General features: G+C 32.2%; 1 protein-coding gene across 1 annotated transcript; it reads right to left on the bottom strand.

Moving 5' to 3' along the window:
• Positions 1-13829: 13829 nt before the first annotated feature.
• On the bottom strand, positions 13830-15200 carry LOC105785718 (uncharacterized). The gene has a single exon (XM_012611840.2). The coding sequence runs from the start codon at positions 15019-15021 to the stop codon at positions 13915-13917; it is 1107 nt and encodes a 368-aa protein (XP_012467294.1). The 5' UTR covers positions 15022-15200; the 3' UTR covers positions 13830-13914.
• Between the last annotated feature and the right edge of the window lie 3458 nt (positions 15201-18658).

Below are 18658 nucleotides of genomic sequence, written 5' to 3'. Positions count from 1 at the left end.
ATATTCATAAACGCATAACTCATAATTAAAAATTATGAGAAATATTTCAAACACCACTTTAGGTCATACTCATTTTGCCTACTCGACTAACAAATCAATTACAAACAACAATGACTCAAATGTGTATATAAAACTCACATTTAAATACAAGCGATTATAAACTTTGGACCGAATATGCCATAAGCATTTGTATAATTTTATAGTATATTCACTTATTATTATTCAAACAACCAAAACTACCTATCAAATTGCATACAAATATTTATTCATCAAATAAGTATAATTACTATTCATACGGTCAATTTCTCAAGCTTTAGCCGAATACAATTAAGCTTAAATACTTATACTTTAACTAATGCCAAATACATCAATACTCAAACAATTCCATGCACAACATACCAAGGCCGATTCTATATATATTTACTGTATAATATTTATCCATCAATTGTATCAAAGGTCGTTTACAAGACCAAGTCCATAAACAATGTTCATTATGCAAATTACCAATTTCAACCATTCAATTTTCATAGCAAATCAATTTACCATTTTCACATAGCATATGATAATTCAAATTCAATCTCAATTGCCAAAAACTAAAATATTTCCATCCATGAATTCAATTGTAACTTATACTTACATCGTATCATATGAATCATCTTTACTTGTCTATCACAACCAATATGCATGATCATCAAAATTGAAAATCTCCCAAAGCATAACATCATTTATATTAGTCTTAACCATCTATAAAACATAGCCAAAACATCAACCACAATAATATTCAAAGCATGAAACCATTCATGTCAAAATAAACAAGCCATTTTCGCATGGCCTATTATATATATATACACACTTCGTTCAAAATATATTCAAAAGGGGAGTATAGCCTATACACGCCATAGATTTTATATTTAACTTCTATAATTACCGATGAACGGACGATAGTGTGATTAACTACGCTGACGATCCCCGAACCCATAACTAGCTTCCAAAATCTCGAACAGTGATAAACCGGAACGGAACGATTAATCGATGACTTTATTTTTCCCCCGATCCAGGTCTGATTTCTTTAATTCTTGATCTTAACCAAGCTAAAGAAGTGTCGAAACTTAAAAAGCGATGTATGGTTCCTTCCTTTTCAATATTCGACTAACAAAGATGAACATATTCATCTTTTCATAACTTATTTTTATTATAAATTTAATATTTACCTTATTACTATATTAACCTTTTACTAATAATTATGTCTAACATATATATTAAGGTTACTCTTGTCAAATGCCACCCACTATCTAACTTTTGGTCTTATTGCATCATAAATCCTCCCATTTAAAAAGACAACAACATTTAGGTGCTTTTAGATTTAACCCTTAAATTTTTATTTTACGCGTTTAAACCCTTTTATTAAATCGGACACTTAAACGATGAAATTAAAAAACGAAAATTTCACACAATCAAATTCACACATAATAAACACAGAAAATAATATTAAAATATTTTTCTAATTCAGATTTGTGGTCCCGAAACCACTGTTCCAATTTGGGTCAAAATCGGGCTGTTACAAGTTCCATCGTAACCCAACCAAACTTGAAGCTTAACTATCTACCTAAAGATCACAAAAAAAAAATTCCCAACATTCTCAGTACAGTCTGCCAACTCTCTACTTTGTTCAATTAACTCCCAAGCTCCTATAAATTCGAATCTCTGAGGAAATCTGAGTGTGACAATTGAAGTCAATATAATATAAGTTTCAATCAATTGCATACATTAAATTTAATTTATAATGTCAACCAACTTCTATACAATTCATGCCAAATCTCATTCAATGTATCAACTTATATGTGCCACAAGTGTACAAAATTTATTATATGAATCAACTAAACATTACTTTAATTAGCCAAGTGAAATGAATGTATTATGCTTACATACCAATATCAATGATGTTTGAATTTGTATTCAATTTTTAACACTTGATCATATCACATTTCATTTTTGATTCGAATCAATTTATTTGTTATCTTTCTATATCAGCTTTCAGGCTCGTTTAACTAGTTTGCATGGTATTTCACATGCTAGCAATAATCATATATCATATATATGTACTTGTAATACAATGTCATAACATAAATCCATTTCAAGTATAATTCAACCAATTTACAATTTATATCCCTTATAAACTTGACTCAGACTCGAACAAATACACAGATTCCAACCAACACATTAATTTGGTACTTATTGCCTCATCGAAACGTTCAAAGTAAATAGATTACGCCCAACGCTCATCGGTATAACCGAATTAAATGTTGTGCCTAACATTCATTGAAACAACCAAAGGAAAATGCGTCAAGCTTTCAACAATATATAGTTGAAGCAACCCATACTCAATCTATCCTATGGCATGCCAACTATATTCAACTTTGCCTGAATAGTTAATGGGGTAACCAATTTTCCAATTTCATTATATATTTCAATTCACATTCTATCATTCACAATTCATCATCAATTTCACTATTTCAACATATCATATAACATGTTTCAACTCACTTCCATATCAAATAACATATATAAATTAATTCATGCAATTTCTATTCTATTTAATTTAGTCCATTATCTCGATATTCAATCTCAAACATAGCAATTCAATTCAAAAATCATGGTCACTCACCTTAATGTCATATTATGCAAAATATCACAATATGCAACAATTAAATTTATCCTGAATCATAGAAATACAAACCAAAACCTAGCTACGAATAATGATTCAACAACTACACAATATCAAATTTTATCCAATTCACATTCAAATACAAAGCCAAACATATTTTACAATCTATTCAATTTAGTTCCTAACCCAGGACAAGCATAACTTTCGATCTAAAGTTTTGAATTAAAATTCAATTTGACACTTACCCATTAAGGACTTTCTACTTTCTATTTCTACCACAATTTCATAATAGGTTTGCATTTGATTCAGTTTGGTCCCTAATGTAACGAAGCTAACAACTAAGCTTGTTAAGCTTTATAATTTAGTCATTTTCATAATTTAAGATTAATTTATATCAATTTCACACTTAGTTCATCAAATTCTCAATAATGGAAACTTATCAAAATTTCACAAATAGAAAAAATTGATAGATAGGTTAACTAAATTAAGCTCCCATGATTCAATTTCCATAAAAATCAAAGAAAAATGACTAGGGACTTACTTGAATTTGGTAGCCGAATATCTAAAGGTTTCAAAAGCTTTCTTTTTTTCTTTGGTTTCCATGGTTTCAAGAAGAAAATGATTGCATTTTATCTTTCTTTCCAATTTGTTTTCTATTTATACTTTAATTAACATAGTTTAATATTAAATAACATTAATCCTTAATTAACTTAAGCTAATGGCATCCACCATCAAATCTCACTATCATCTATTTTAATTTAGTTTATTTATAATTTTAATCTTTTAGATAATTGCTATCTAAGTCCCCTAAGCCTTTTCCTAATTAAAAATCTATAGTGATTAAATATTTACAATTTAGTCCTTGGGCCTTAATTAACCACTTTTTCTGCTAAATGACTGAACTGGATTTCAGTATATTTTTATACTAACCCCATAAATAATCCATTTAATATCTATGGACTCGGTTTATGAAAATAAGGTTTGAAATTGCATTTTGTGACACCATTGAAACCTGGGTCATTACACACAATCATCAACATTAAATAAATCAACAACTCGCAAATCCTCAAAACCTACTAATGGAAGTGACTCAACGTAAAAATTCACATTATCAACCAACCATGGGTCATGAAATACTAAAATATCATTGCCATTCCCAACTCGCCACCGCATACCATATGAAATCACATGTTTTGATGCCAAAACACCGCACTATACAAATCACATGTTTGCTATCATTTTAATAACAAACTCATTGCTCGGACTAGATAACAATTTATTCTTTCAAGTCAACAAGCGCTTACTAAGTCATTCTTTTAGAAAAGAAAAAAAAGTTATGCTTGTTATGCCCAATAAGGGAAAGGAGATCTACATAACGACCATGGTCAACTGGATTGGACACTCCAAAGATACCCATAATTGTGTCTCGAATAGATGCCAACATGTTAGAACTGAACGCAATACCTAATTTCTGGTAATTTATAGTCTAAACCAAGGCAACCTCATAATGCGTCAAAACATTTTTAATAGTATTGCACTCGGGGATAGTTGCCCGAAAGAAAAGGAAGTTGTCATCCTCAAACAATAGATGAGAAACACTAGGTCTTCGACAACAAATAGTATAATATAATGTAACACTATATCTTTTATTATGATTGATATTATAATAATAGTTATTTATGTATTAATATTTTTAGTAATAGTTATATCTTATATTATTATTTTGTGTATTAGTAATATACTAATTTAGTATATTGGTTTAAGGTCAAGTTAGATGAGAACACTAGGTCCTTGACGACAAACAATATAATATCATGTAATACTATATTTTTTATTATAATCTATATTATAAAAATAGTTATATACATATCAATATTTCTATTAATAGTTATATATTATATATATTTGAAACAAAGCCAATATGCATTGAAAAAAGAAAATTGAAACACACAAGGTAAACAGAAAGCAACAGCTATCACAAGCCTACTAGTAACCAAGACGATACCTTGGGCTTTCCTAAAACATTAAGTAAAGAAATGAAAGAGACTTAATTCCTAAAAATTAAAGAAAACTAATAACTAAACCACAAAACCTTTCATGTTCCTAAACACATTTCCTTTTCTCTGCATCTGTAAACACACCGGGGTCTACTGGTGTACTACCATCATTGTGTTTTCCTTTGAAGCACCATACAAGACCACTCCAAAACTGAGTTCGTTGGAGAAAGAAGCCGTCCCAAGACTTAGAAAGACAAAAGTAAACCTTTATTATTCCAAGAGCCTTCTTTGATCTTTGACGACATTAGGTTCTACTTCCAAAGGTACCTATTCCCTCCAGTAGATCGGGCCAGAGAGACCGTGCCCTCGTGATGCGAGAGTGTGCGCTGCTTTATTTACATTTTGAAAGGTATATTAAAAATCTAAGTCAATAAATCTGGGTCTTTTCTTTTTTATTTCATCAATTATGTTACCAATCGTCGATCTATCCTCTAAAACTGACTTGATTTTTTTAACAATAGTTAAGGTATCACCTTCCACAAAAAGGTCTCGAAATCCCATTTCTTCCCCAAATATGATACCCTAAAGACATGCCTTTGATTTTGCGGTGGTCAGGGCCCTAGTTCTTCCTAGAGGGTAGGTACACGATCCCATCACAAGACCTTCATGATTTCTTATTATGATTTATGTTGTTGCTTTCAATTCTTGTTGAAAAAATGTTGCATCGAGATTAACCTTCATCTGTTCTGCCTTGGAGGGTCTCCAGAAGTCCTCCTTTGGCTTCATATTAATCTCTATTATGGTTTGTATCTAATTTAATTCAAACACATAAGCTTTTATAAATCCCACAACCTCCTATACCCTTCTATTTTCACCTCATGGTAGAATTTATTTCGATTATACCACACTACCAAAATGAGGTTGCCATGACTGCACATTGTTGAATGTTACTACTGCTAAAAAGAAGAAGTAATCATTGTTTCCATGTTTTTTTGTGTTTATTTGCGAGGAATCTACCCTAACCCTCTGAAAAACCTTTCATGTGAACTTGCAGTCTTGAAATAGATGCTTTATATTTTCCTCTTCCTCTGAACAAGTTGGGCATACAACATCATTCTTGAGTCTTTGAATCTTTAGATTGCTAAGCGTCGGGAGATAATTGTTTTTTATTCTCCATAAATTTATCTTTATCTTGTTGGGGATTGAGAGATTCCAAAGTTTTATAAAATAGTTCTTTACATTTGCTTAGTTTATATTATAATTATCCAATAGTTGTAGCTCCTCTATAATTAGCTATTTATATCCACTCTAAACTATGTACTCACCCAACTTATCTCCTCGCCATGTCAGTATGTCCTATTGTGTCTTGCTTGCCAACAGAATAGTGAGGACTGCCTCTGCTTGTTCCCTCTCTAGTAAGTGCCAAACTGCATCATAGTTCCATGTAAAAGAGTCTTTATCAATTAGATCTACTACTTTGGTATCGTTGATGTTTATATTATAACCTGTCACTCTTCCATTGCTAGGGATAGGTAGCCAAGCATCATTCTAGATGTGTGTTGCCTCATTGTTTCCCATCCTCCAACTGTTCCCTTTTTCAGTAAATTACACGCATTCCAAATGTTAAGCCAGGTAAAAGAGGGGTAAAGTCCTAAACTTTTATTTAAAAAAATTTCTCGAGGATAATATTTAAATTTCATTATGCGTGCAAACAAACAATTAGGTTGAGTGAATAGTCTCCACCCCTGTTTAGCCAATAGGACAGTATTAAAAAATGTAAGATCTTTAAACCTCAAACCCCCAAATGCCTTTGGACTGCACATAGTAAACCAACGACTCCAATGAATACCCTTATTAGTTTTTAAATTTCACCACCAAAATTTACACATCAGACTTTCTAACTCTCTGCAAAGTGACAGGGGTAACTTAAAACACTGCATAGTATAAATGGGAAGTGCTTGTAAAACAGTTTTAATAAAAATTTCTTTACCACCAATAGATAAATTCTGGATGTTCCAACTCTTCGTTTTTTGAATAAATCTTTCTTTTAACTCTATGAACGTGTCCTTTTTTCTTATTCCTACCATAGTTAGTAAACTTAGATATTTTTCTAAGTTATTTGAAATTTGAACCCCCAACACCCCTTCTAGTTGCTCTTTGAAATCATTCTGCACATTTCTACTAAAATAAATCAAGGATTTTTCAAAATTCACCTACTGACCAGAGATACTTTTGTACTCATTAACCACTGATTTCATCATCTTTGCTCATTCCAACATTGCATCCCCAAATAATATGCTATCATCGGCAAAGAAAATGTTGGTAATTGATAAGTCTCCTCTACCCACTCTATCCCCTCTAATTTTTCTTCTCTTTTAGGCTTCTTTAGCAATTTAGAGAAACCCTCTACGCAAATGATAAATAAATATAGATTCAAAGGGTCTCTTTGCCTTATTCCTCTCATTGGTTTTAATTCTACCCCTTATATCTCATTCAACACCACTGAATAAGAAACGATCCTTACACACCTCATCACTAGTTCTATCCATCTGTTGCAAAATCCTAACATCTTCATCATATCTTCTATAGATAATTTCACTCCACTCTTTCATAGGCTTTACTCATGTCTAATTTTAGTGCAAAGAAACCTAAGCCACCTCTATTCTATTTTTTTAAAGAATGTAGAATTTCATAAGCAATCAAAATGTTATCTATAATTTGTCTTCTAGGGACAAAAGCACATTGCATTTCTTCGATGCATAAATGTAGCACCTTTAAAAACCTATTAACCACAACTTTCGGTATTATCTTGTAAACGATATTGCAAAGGCTTATAGGTCTGAACTGTCCCAAATTTGTTGGAGCTTGTACTTTGGGTATAAGCGCGATGTTAGTTTTGTTAATTTCTTCAAAATCCTTGCCGTTGTTCAACACCTGAAGACAATAAGTAACTATATTCTTTTCAACTATATGCTAGAACTTTTGAAAGAAAAAAACAGGGTATTCGTCTTTTTCGAATGCTTTGAGAGGTGCCATACCTTTCAATGCCTCTACCACTTCTTCTTCCCTAAAATCCTTGCAAAGTTCCTCATTTAAAGGTCTCGTGATGCAATGATAGACTTCACTTATAAGCTCTTCACAATTCTACAACGGACTAGAAGAAAAAAGGTTTTTCAATAAAGAAGCTGCAAGATCCATGACAGCATTGTCTCATTCCACCCATCCACCCCTTCCATCCTCTAAATTTTTTATTTTATTTTTTCTTTTACGATATGTTGCAAAATTGTGAAAAAAAACTTGTATTCCGATCCCCCATACGTAACCAATTTGCTTTAGCACTTTGATCTCAAAATACTTCTTCTTTGTCGGCTTCCATGTTTAAAGTAAGTTTAACTTCTGTTATTTTTGCCAAATTGTCTTCATCTGGATCTTATTCATTTAAGCTATTTATGTTAGAGTATGCCCAAAGATGAATCATGAGATGGTTGTAATAACATACTTGATTTATCATGTTTATTAATATAAGGCGTTACCATTATTATTTCAGTTTCTTTTTTATGTGTATAAATAAACTGTTTCATAATAACGTCCTAAGAATAATATGATTATTCTTAAAAGGTCCTTAGTCAAGTATTATTATTGGCTAGGACAAAAATAATGCATTAAGAATAACATGTAGTTGATTGATGACAAAGAGTTGTCATTAATATGGAATGTCAAAATCGATGCATGAATATGTGTGTTAGAGAACAACATATTGGACTGACCCATTATGAGTATGTTTCTTAGATTATTATGTAATTGTCACAACATTACTCATAGCGATTAATATGTATATGATCCTCAGACTTGAGATCATCATAATCCCAACATCGTGAGTTATATATTTTGATACAGTCAAACGTACACCGCAACTGGTTGTTCTATAAAGGCTAATGTTGGATATACCACGATCTGTGTAGAGAGATATGGTTGATCGATATAGGATGAGTCCCTCCTACATAATGGGAGTAATATCTTAGGCCACTTGATTGAATGAGACTAGAAATGCATGGCCATGCTCAAATAAGCTAGTGTGACTATGCTAGTGTGACTATTCCATGACTTGTGTCCAATCCAGAGATAAAGGACTTAAGGATTATTGCATCAAAGGTTAATAATAAAAATGTTATGTCGAATCATGATTTATTGTAACTTAAGTAGCAATGATGCATTGCTAGGTGCCACTCATTTTTTGTAACATTGGAATCGTTCTAGTATTACTGCTAACGTTGCAAGAACCTACAGGGTCACACCCTATAATTGAAATGGACGGAATAAAACAAAGTTGGTATTGTGTTTGGTTGTCGCTTGAATTAAATTAATTATAGAATTAATTTAATTGGGTAATCAAATATCGAATACATTATATGTACAAGGTTGTTGTACGCATAATGAGAACATGAATTTGGTTCGTATATAAATTCAAATAAATATATAGTTTACCGAAATCATTATTATAATTAATGTAATTATAATTTTCGGTTTAAAAACATTGTTATATTTATTTAATTTCTAGAAACCTTAAAAATAGATATAAAATCTCGTTTTTCTTTGCTTGGTGGGTCAGCAGCCATCAAAGCAAAGTATTTTCAAAAACAGTTTTGGGGATTCCTTCCGTTTATTGTCAACTTGGTGGATTACGTAGAGGTCGGAGTCACGATAGATTGAGGCTTGGTTCGATAGTAGATCTGATTACTCGTTGCTGAGGCATCGTTGTCTACTCATAATAAAGATTCGGTAATTTCGAAACCTTTATTTCACCCCGATTCGTTCCTCACACATGGATCCATGGTTAGGATCGCTGGATGTTTTATTTTTTCACTGCGCCGTAGGGGTGCCGGCGTTCCAACAATTTAGATGCAACTTTAACTCCTCTCTAGTCTTCGTGCGAGTTTAATTATTATCCTTTGCCCAAATTTTCAGCTTCGACTTCAATTCTTTTAATCTCTTTGGCAGATCTTTCTCCCTCAAATTCCACCTTTGGCGTATTTGCTCCTCAAAATGTTTTTCCCAAACCCAATCAACATTGAATCGAAATGGGATATCACCATACAAAAATCTTCCCTTCCATCTATTTGTTGAACCCGTTGTCTTTTCTTTCCTTCGACAGGTCCTATTGGCCTTTCTTCGAGCACCTCATTAGACTCTGTTATCATATTATGTATTGTCTCATCCTTACACCTTTGACTTCCAATCTCATTGACCTGATTAAGTCTATGAAATCTTCTACATAACTCTCTCACCACGCCTTTCCCTCTTGCACTGTTTACATCTTCCACACCATGGAACCGCATCTAATTCCTTATACGAGCTTCTTCCAAATTCATGTCACTTTTGATTATATCTTTTGGTTCCTCTGATGCCATCTACTCACAGCCACCGTATCCCTTCTTGTTACTATTCTTAGAGAGATATCCCATCCAAACTCAAATTTTTGAAAACCCAACGATAATCGAAGAGGGAAAAAACTTTCATCGTGTCCTAATTGCCCACACAATAAACAAAATAAAGATAGTCTTTCATATTGAAAATCTGCATAAGTTGATTTATCCTCACCATACGTGACTCGCTTCTTTCTCTTTAACGGGTTTTGAACATCCAAACAGACTTTAATACAATAATCTTCCTAAAACTCTTCGTTAATATTTAGGCATTATGATCCAAAAACTCCCCAATAAAATTCTCCATTTGTCGTGCCATGCCTTCCGACATTGAGCCCAAAGGTAGATCATGAATTTGCACCCAGAAATTCGTATAATGAAGGGAAACTTGTAACAAATCCTCTTCTCTCTTTAATTTATGAAATATTAACAGATGACGATTAAAGAACTAGGGAATACCATCTAACATCCTCTTTAAATCAACCTCATTAAAGAATTTGAATATGATTCGCTTCTCCTCAATCTCTGATATGGTTACCCCCTCAATCGAATGCCACAACTCCGAAAACACGTCCCTTAAAAGGGGAAAGTGGACAGAATTGTCTGTTAACACCCTACCCACTAGGCAGAATATGAAACCATCTTCTCTTACATCGTCCTCCTCTTGCCCAGCAATAGGGTCGTCCTCTAGATAGACTAGGTTTAGATTTGCTAGATCAGCCTCTATGCCTTTAGTGGGCTCTTCACCCTTACAATTCCTATCCCTAATTGAAACCCTAAAAAATTAAATGCTAATTGGAAAAACCACAAACCTACGAAAAACAAAGAAAACCTAATTGTAGGTACTTCGTTCCCAAATAAAATTTATTTTTTCGAGTTTAGACTTAAAACTTAAAATATTTATTTATATATTATATTATTTTAAGTATTAGTAATACTAATACATTATAATAAATTATTATATTATGTATTAATAATAGTTACATATTATATTATTATTAGCAATATATATTATATTATTATTTTGTGTATTAGCAATATAATATATTATTATATTATCATTAAAATTTAATTTTATAGATTTTAATAATTAGTAATTTTATATATTTATTATACACATATAATTATAGTATTAAAATTATTTTATATTAAATTAATATTTTAAAATTTATCTCACTTTCTAATTTATCATAAAATTATTATTAATTACTTTTCCTATTAATAAAATTTTAATATAAATATGCAATACTTATAAGTACATTTTCAAAAATAAAGATTTATAATTTATTTATATTTTAATTTTATTTAAAGTAATATAGAAATATATATATTAATTATTAATAGTTGTCATGGTTGTTCAGTTCTAAATTCGGGCTTTGATTGAATTTATCTCTGGATTAGGCCAAATCGGTCTCGAGCTCAGATCTGTTACGAGCTTGAGCTTTTTCGAGCTTGGATTTTGTCAGGCTTAGACTTCTCTGAACTTGGATTTATGATGGGCTTGAAATTTCTCAAATTCGAATCACTACCGGCAAGCTTTCAAGCTCAGGACTATTTTGCCAGCACTATACCCCATCGTTGTTCAGTTGCTTGCTTCTTTACTTACTACTTCATCAAGTTATTAGATGGATAGAACTTGTGATCATTGATGAGTTTTGGGTAGAATACACTTTGGTATATTTATTTGTTTCTTAATTAAGTTATGAACTGAAGATTGCGCTATCAGAGTTTATCCATTTGCTAAGGATTAACATTTGGTGTGTAACAAAGAAAAAAACAAGAATTTTGTGTTAAAATAAGTGCAAAATGATAAGTTAATCTGTTAGGTAATCTGGATACTGATTTGATAATTAATATATTGGGTTTATGACCAGTTAATCATTTCTTTTCATCTTAGTTTGTATAATCCTTGGAAATTAGGATTTAGGAATGCATCGTCATCAATGAACAAGAATTTAATGTTAATCTCTTGTTGACTGTAGCTTCTATCCACCTGCCTGCCATTCTCATAATTGCTTTGAATCTTGCTGTTGTATGTTACATGTAGCTTAAAAGAGAATAAATTTCCATCAACTAAGCCACTGATGTAGTGGGAAAGGAATTGCATTGATATCAAGTCTTTAGTTGACACCTAGTTCAATGTTCAAACCCTGGATAACCCCTGCTTCGCCCACTTATTTAAAAAAAAAAAAGATGATGGATGTCTCTAATAACCAAGAGGGCTTTTGTCAAATATGGCTTACCATATTGTAAATGAACAAAATTAGCCGAACTTCTTCAAAGAAGTATGAATATTAGTAATTAGTTTAGGTGGATTACAAATTAGGAGTTCATAGCTGCTTTGTTTAAGTATATGATGCACAGAAGATGGTGTTACCTGGATATATCGTATTGAAGGTGAACCTGTATGATGTTGGAAACTGCAGTTTAGGTTGGCTCTGTGTTCTGATTTCTTGTTTGAACCTTTCCTCAGTGCTCACTGAGTAACATTCCATCATTATTCCTATTTTCATCTTTCTTTTTAATTTTCATCTGAAGCAATTGTGTGAGCTAGCTTATGCCTGTGAATATGGAAAAGGGGGACTAATATTAGTATGCTTTCATGTTTCTTTAATATAAGTGAGTGGCCAATTTGATATAGAGTCTTCTTTTCTTCTATAATTTTCTTTTCCAGTAATCAGTAACTCTGTTTTGAGTAGTGAAACAAGTCGATGGACTATATTTGTCGTTGAATTGCATAATTATAGTCTGCCTGAATTCTCATTTCTCAGTTGTAACACAATTTTGTAAGGTTTTTTTAACAGTTGAGAAATGGAGATGATCAACATTGCTTTATTTAGGTAAAAGAAAAGACAGATTTTGTTGATTGGTTTTGAACGATGCAGTTGAGTTTTAGAACCACTAAGGTTTATTGCAGAGTGCATTGCATTTGGCCTAAGCGAGAAGTGGGATATCCCTTCTCTTTTGTGGACTATATCAGTCCTTTCTCACATTTCATCATCATCCAAACATGTTTCTTTATTGCAGAGTGCATTGCATTTGGCCTAAGCGAAAACTGGACTAATATCAGTACATTTCATCATTATTCCTAATCCAAACATGTACTTTTGTCTCTTTTGCAGGTGAAATGTGAGAAAGGACATGAACCATCGACAACAGATGGTTTTGCTGTTTCACGAAGACATATGATGAAATATTTAACTGCCGAAGTTCTTGGTCTTACCCTTCTCCCGAAACCTGCAGAAGCTCGTATGAGTAGACTTGAAATGAAGAAAAAGATGATGAAGAAGCTTGAGGAGCTTAGGGAGAAGGCTGGAGTATCTAAGCCAAAAACTGAGAAAAATGGGATGAAGAAGTCTGCGATATTGCCACTTCCACTGCCAGCCCCAGAAGGCAGAGTTGGAGCATTGGTGGAAGCAAAGGTTAACAATGCTTTGTGATTTTGGGAGTAATAGGTTGGTTTGGGTCGTCAATTTTCCTGGAATTTGCAACTAAAGTGAAATTAGCTGAGGAATTAGAAGACTTGGTTTTTCCCAAGAAATGAATGTATCTATTTGTGTAGCTACTCCAGCATTACTAAACCAGAAAGACTTTTGTGATGAAATATTGAGTTTTTCGGTTCAAGAGTTCTTTTTTAATATTGAGAGAAAAAAAAGTCATTTACATATTTAGCACCAATTTTCATGGAGACCACAGACCTTTTAATTCCATTAAATTACTTATTAAGTCATTTTCATAAGAAAGTTGGCTCAAAATGAAAGATGAATTAATTATTTCATTATAAATTACAAAAAAAAAAAAAACAGAGCAAAAAAGCACAAGACGTAGACTAATTGATTTTTTTGTCCATGTTGTTGACAAGCTGTTTCATTTGGAACCTCCAAATCAAAAAATAAGCCAAACCTAGCCCTAGCAGCACATAAATCCAAACATGTTCCTCCCCGCTTTCTCTCTCCGACCTCACCTCCACTATCTTAAACCCCTCCCTCTCTTTCCCATTTATACCCTCCATCACATGCCCATATAACACATACGCCCTCCCTTCCTCACCCACTACAACTGAGGTTGCGAACCCTTCCTCCTCAAGGGCAGTTTTGTCATACACCACCCCTTCTCCCCAACTATCGTCGCTCTTCAAAAACCACAGCTTTTGCGTTGACACCACTAAAACGACGCCGTCTCTCCTGATCGCAATCCCATCTGGCATAACCAAATCCTGGTTCAGCAAAACTGTCCTCGCTTTCCCATTCTCCTCATCCACCTTAAACATCTTGCCCGTATTGCTTTGCACCACCAGTAAATACCCCTTGCTGACGTAAGCGATTCCGTTGAGGCCGCAATCGTTGAAGGGTTCGTTTTCGCCCATAACCGATGGGTAACGGCTAAAGGCTGGAGATCTCGAGAAGATCCACGCCTCTCCCTCTCCGTTGACTTTCCAGATGAAGTTTCCGACCGAGTTGGTGACGTAAGCGTTTCCCTTGAAGTCGACGGCAACGTCGTTCGCAACGTCACGCCCGCGGCCGATTGAGGCGATGGGGGAATCGGGGTCGGAGGGGAGGAGGGAGAGAAAGAGGCGGCGGCGGGTGCGGAGGTCGTAGGCGACGAGGGCGTTGAATGGAGGGAGAGGGGAAACAGAGTGGAGGCAAGCGAGAAGGCGGTTTTTAGTGAAATCTACCGTCAGACCTAAAACAGTAACGTTTTCAGGGAGGGTGGGGTCGGAGATCAGAGTTTCGACAACGCCTGCGTCGGAAACGGAGTGGATTGTACGGTGGTTTAGGGAACCGACGATGAAGTGCTGGGCTAATGGGTCCCAGGCCATGCCTTCTGGGTAGAGGTTAGGCCATCGGAAATCGATGACATGCGTCTTCCCGGCGACGGCAACGCCCATGGAAACGATGATAACTAAGGATATAAAGCTAGTTTTTATTGGAGACATGATGGATGGAATTTTTTTTTTCTTTAGTGGTACTAAAGAGGGAGAGTGCCTTTACTCTCTTTTTATTTGTTAAAAGGAAGTAGAGTTCTGAAGGGAATCGATCAATTTAACCTTTTTTTTTATTTGTTTTGTAATTCAATTTCTTGTCAGAAAAGTTTTTCCAAGGTTTTCTTGTCAAACAGGCTCTTTTTTATTTTTTATTTTTTTCTGATATATATAGAGAGAGAGAGAGAAGTAGAAAAGGTTTTCTTTTTCTTTTAAATATGATCCCATGAAACAAGCCTCTAAGACATTTAAATTTTCATGATATATAGCTTAAGAAAATATATTTTACGTCCACTAGTTTGTCAAATCCAACCATAACCTCACATTTGGTTTTCATAAAATTATTTTAAAAATTTGTAAGGATTTTAATATTATAATTTTATTAAAAATAATAACATCGACCCATTAAAAAAGTAAGTGTCATTTTTAAAATTTTATTTTCTCATTTTTAAATTTTTATTTTAATAGCGTATTTTTATTTTTAATAAAAAATTTAGAATTTTATAATTTTTAAATGACTGTTTTATAATTTTTATGATTTTTAAATAATTGTTAAATTTTATAAGGGCTTAATTGGTTTTTTAATTTGTTAGTAAAGCCTTTTTGACCGTTTAGCTTTATTAGTTTCAAAAACTTCTAATTTACTTCCAATAAAATAGTAGAGGTCAAATTGAATAAATGTGTAAAGGTTGAGGACTAAAACTATTATTATACCTTATATATAAACATCAATTTTTAACAATGGGATTGTTTTACTCACTCATCTAACTTACAGGGGTTAATTTGCTCATTTTCTCAATAGAGGAGCTAAAATGTAATCTAAAGCATAGTACAATGATTTGTGGTACTTTTATCCTGAGATTTGTTAACTTCAACTATAAAAATTAATGCCACGTTTAGGTCATTGGAATAAAATAGAAATTGCAATAAAATATTATCTTATATAAATAGAATAGGGTTGTAATGAAGTAAAACAAGTTAACAAGACATGTAATAGGTATTACATTATTTGGTTGATTAAGTTATTGTTAAGGAATATGCAAGGAATAGGTATAAATTGACAAGTTCATCCTTGAGTTGAATAAATATATTTTATTTAAAATTCTTAAATATATATTAAAAATATCTAAATAAATTATACATAAAATAAGATATAATAAAATAACAAGTTATTTTAAGTATATTTTAATTAAAATGAATATTTAAAAATTCAAAAATAAATTACACATTATTTAGTAAAAAAACTACATTAGTAGTCAGTAGTGTTTGAGGTGAGGTCTTTCTCTAGTGGGATCCATTTTAAATCAATAGTTGTGGTTGAAAGATATATTATAGTCATTTGATCAAGCCACAATAGTATCTAGAAAATTGTTCTAGTGGCTTGAAACTTGTTAAGCTAGTTAATAAAGAGAGAAAAAAAATGTGTTTTTAGCTATTTAAAATGGTTTTGTATTAATTTTGTGAATAATGACATAGGTATGGGTATTTACGGATACAAGGGGGGCAGGTGGAGCCATTTCCCCTTAGTTTTTTAGAAATTTACATGATATCCCCTTTAAGATAAACTTTATTACATTAAACCTCTTAAAAATTTAAATTTTGCCCCTCAAACCCTAAAAAAGGCCAACCCCTTTTAAAGTAAATAGTAAAAAAACATATAATCAACAATGCTAATATAAGTTTACCTCCTTAAGTAGTATTTCTGGATCCGCCACTGGATATGGCAACATTTTGGTTGTGTCTTTTCACACTTGGCATTTATGATTTGCAACACTTTATTAATTTAATGGAAACAATGATATTGTAACAAAATTCATGGAAAATGTATTTAGATTTGGGAAATCATTTTCAATATTATAACAATCTTCGAAGGAGGAATGTTGCATATTATGTGAAAGATGTTGGAAAAATTGGTATCCAAAAGAGATGGGGATAGTGCCTACAAATGGTGGTTGTCGATTGATTGAAGAAGAAGCACTTTGTGCTAGAAAATTCAATTTAGAAAACAGTGTTTTTAGGCACAATGGAAGTTTAAATTTTTTTTTTCTTTAAACTCGAGCCATTTTGATATTTATAACAATGAACTTTAATTGAAATTATAATTGTGCTTTGTACAAGGCGATTAAGTCGATCCCAACTTTCTACCAAATGACATTCTCTGCTAATTCTCGAACCATGAACAACTTTGAGTGTGAGTTCAAAGTATTACAAACCAATTGCAAAGAATGAAGATTTTATTTAACTTTTAGTGGGCACGTTAATTATTTCTAAAACCAGAATTATGTACTTTTCCCAAAAAAATAGAACTTATTCTATAAAATAAATTATCACTATTTTCTGACAGAATACTAACACTTGTGAAGTGTTGTGTAAAATTTAACACATAATTTCTATTTATAGAGAATCAAGACAATAGTTCTATTTTAATAATATTTAATTAAATAATAGTATTTTAATATAAAATAAAACTTCTACTCTAATTAAAATACATAAGGCGGCTACACCTTTAGGGGAATAATAGGGTTGTCACCCCTTACATGTGTTATGTTTTTATTGGGCTTTTCATGTATTGAGTTCAATTATATGTGTTATCTAGACTTATCCAACACTTATAATTTATCCACTCAATATTTATTTTCTATTTATCAAAATATTATTTATTTAATCGTTAATTAAATTAACTAAATTGTTTTCTCAATTAAATTATTTTCTTAACTTAATTCTAATTACGTTAAAGTTATGTCAACTTTATCGTAATAGAATCTATGAGGAAAATATAATTAATTATCTTATTTAATGAATCCATGATGACTAATTAATTTTATTCTTACCTCGAACTTCAATTATTCAATTACAATCTTTTGTATTTAGTGAGAAAATGCATTCATTGCGGATAATGATACATGCAATCTATTTCTTTTAATTCATCGTTTTCATTTATTTCATACTTATTAGTTCTACATGAAATTCTCTTCTAGTTACCTTAAGCTAACGAAGGGTTCGATTGGACATATATAATCAAGGCTCAAATAATTTGTAATTAAGTTTCGACTCTTTGCCTATTAATTACAACATTATTTAGTCATGAAGTTATTCAACTAAAGTATCATGACTGAGTTCTCCATTATTATCTACTATTACAAAAGCTACTTATTAAGTGCTCGTCCAATGGTCATGCCACAAGTGTGTTACCCTTATAGGATATCTTTAACTCTTTGGGATAAATGTGTTCTCCCAATATGATCTTATTTTATCTCATGGTAACCACTATATCTTTCTTTATGAAAAGCCAATTACTAAGAAATAGTAATAAATAATATATCACTAAGACAAATGACTCGTGGTCATATTACTTTCCATCTATCATGTAATGTCGATGATAGGATATCACTTACCCTTTACTAAGCTATGAATTCCACTATTGTGGGATGATGCTACATCATATAGAAGTCATATACCCAACACACCAACTTTTGGTTCATTATCTATTTGAGCTTAGGCTTTTATTCACATCAAAGTATATATATGAGTTACGCATACATAGTCCATCATCCATTTAAGATTAAGGTATGTCACACTATGTGATACATGG

This window comes from Gossypium raimondii, chromosome 1 (assembly GCF_025698545.1).
Source record: "Gossypium raimondii isolate GPD5lz chromosome 1, ASM2569854v1, whole genome shotgun sequence".
Lineage (NCBI taxonomy): Eukaryota > Viridiplantae > Streptophyta > Magnoliopsida > Malvales > Malvaceae > Gossypium > Gossypium raimondii.
This window is presented reverse-complemented; position numbering and strand designations above follow the sequence as displayed.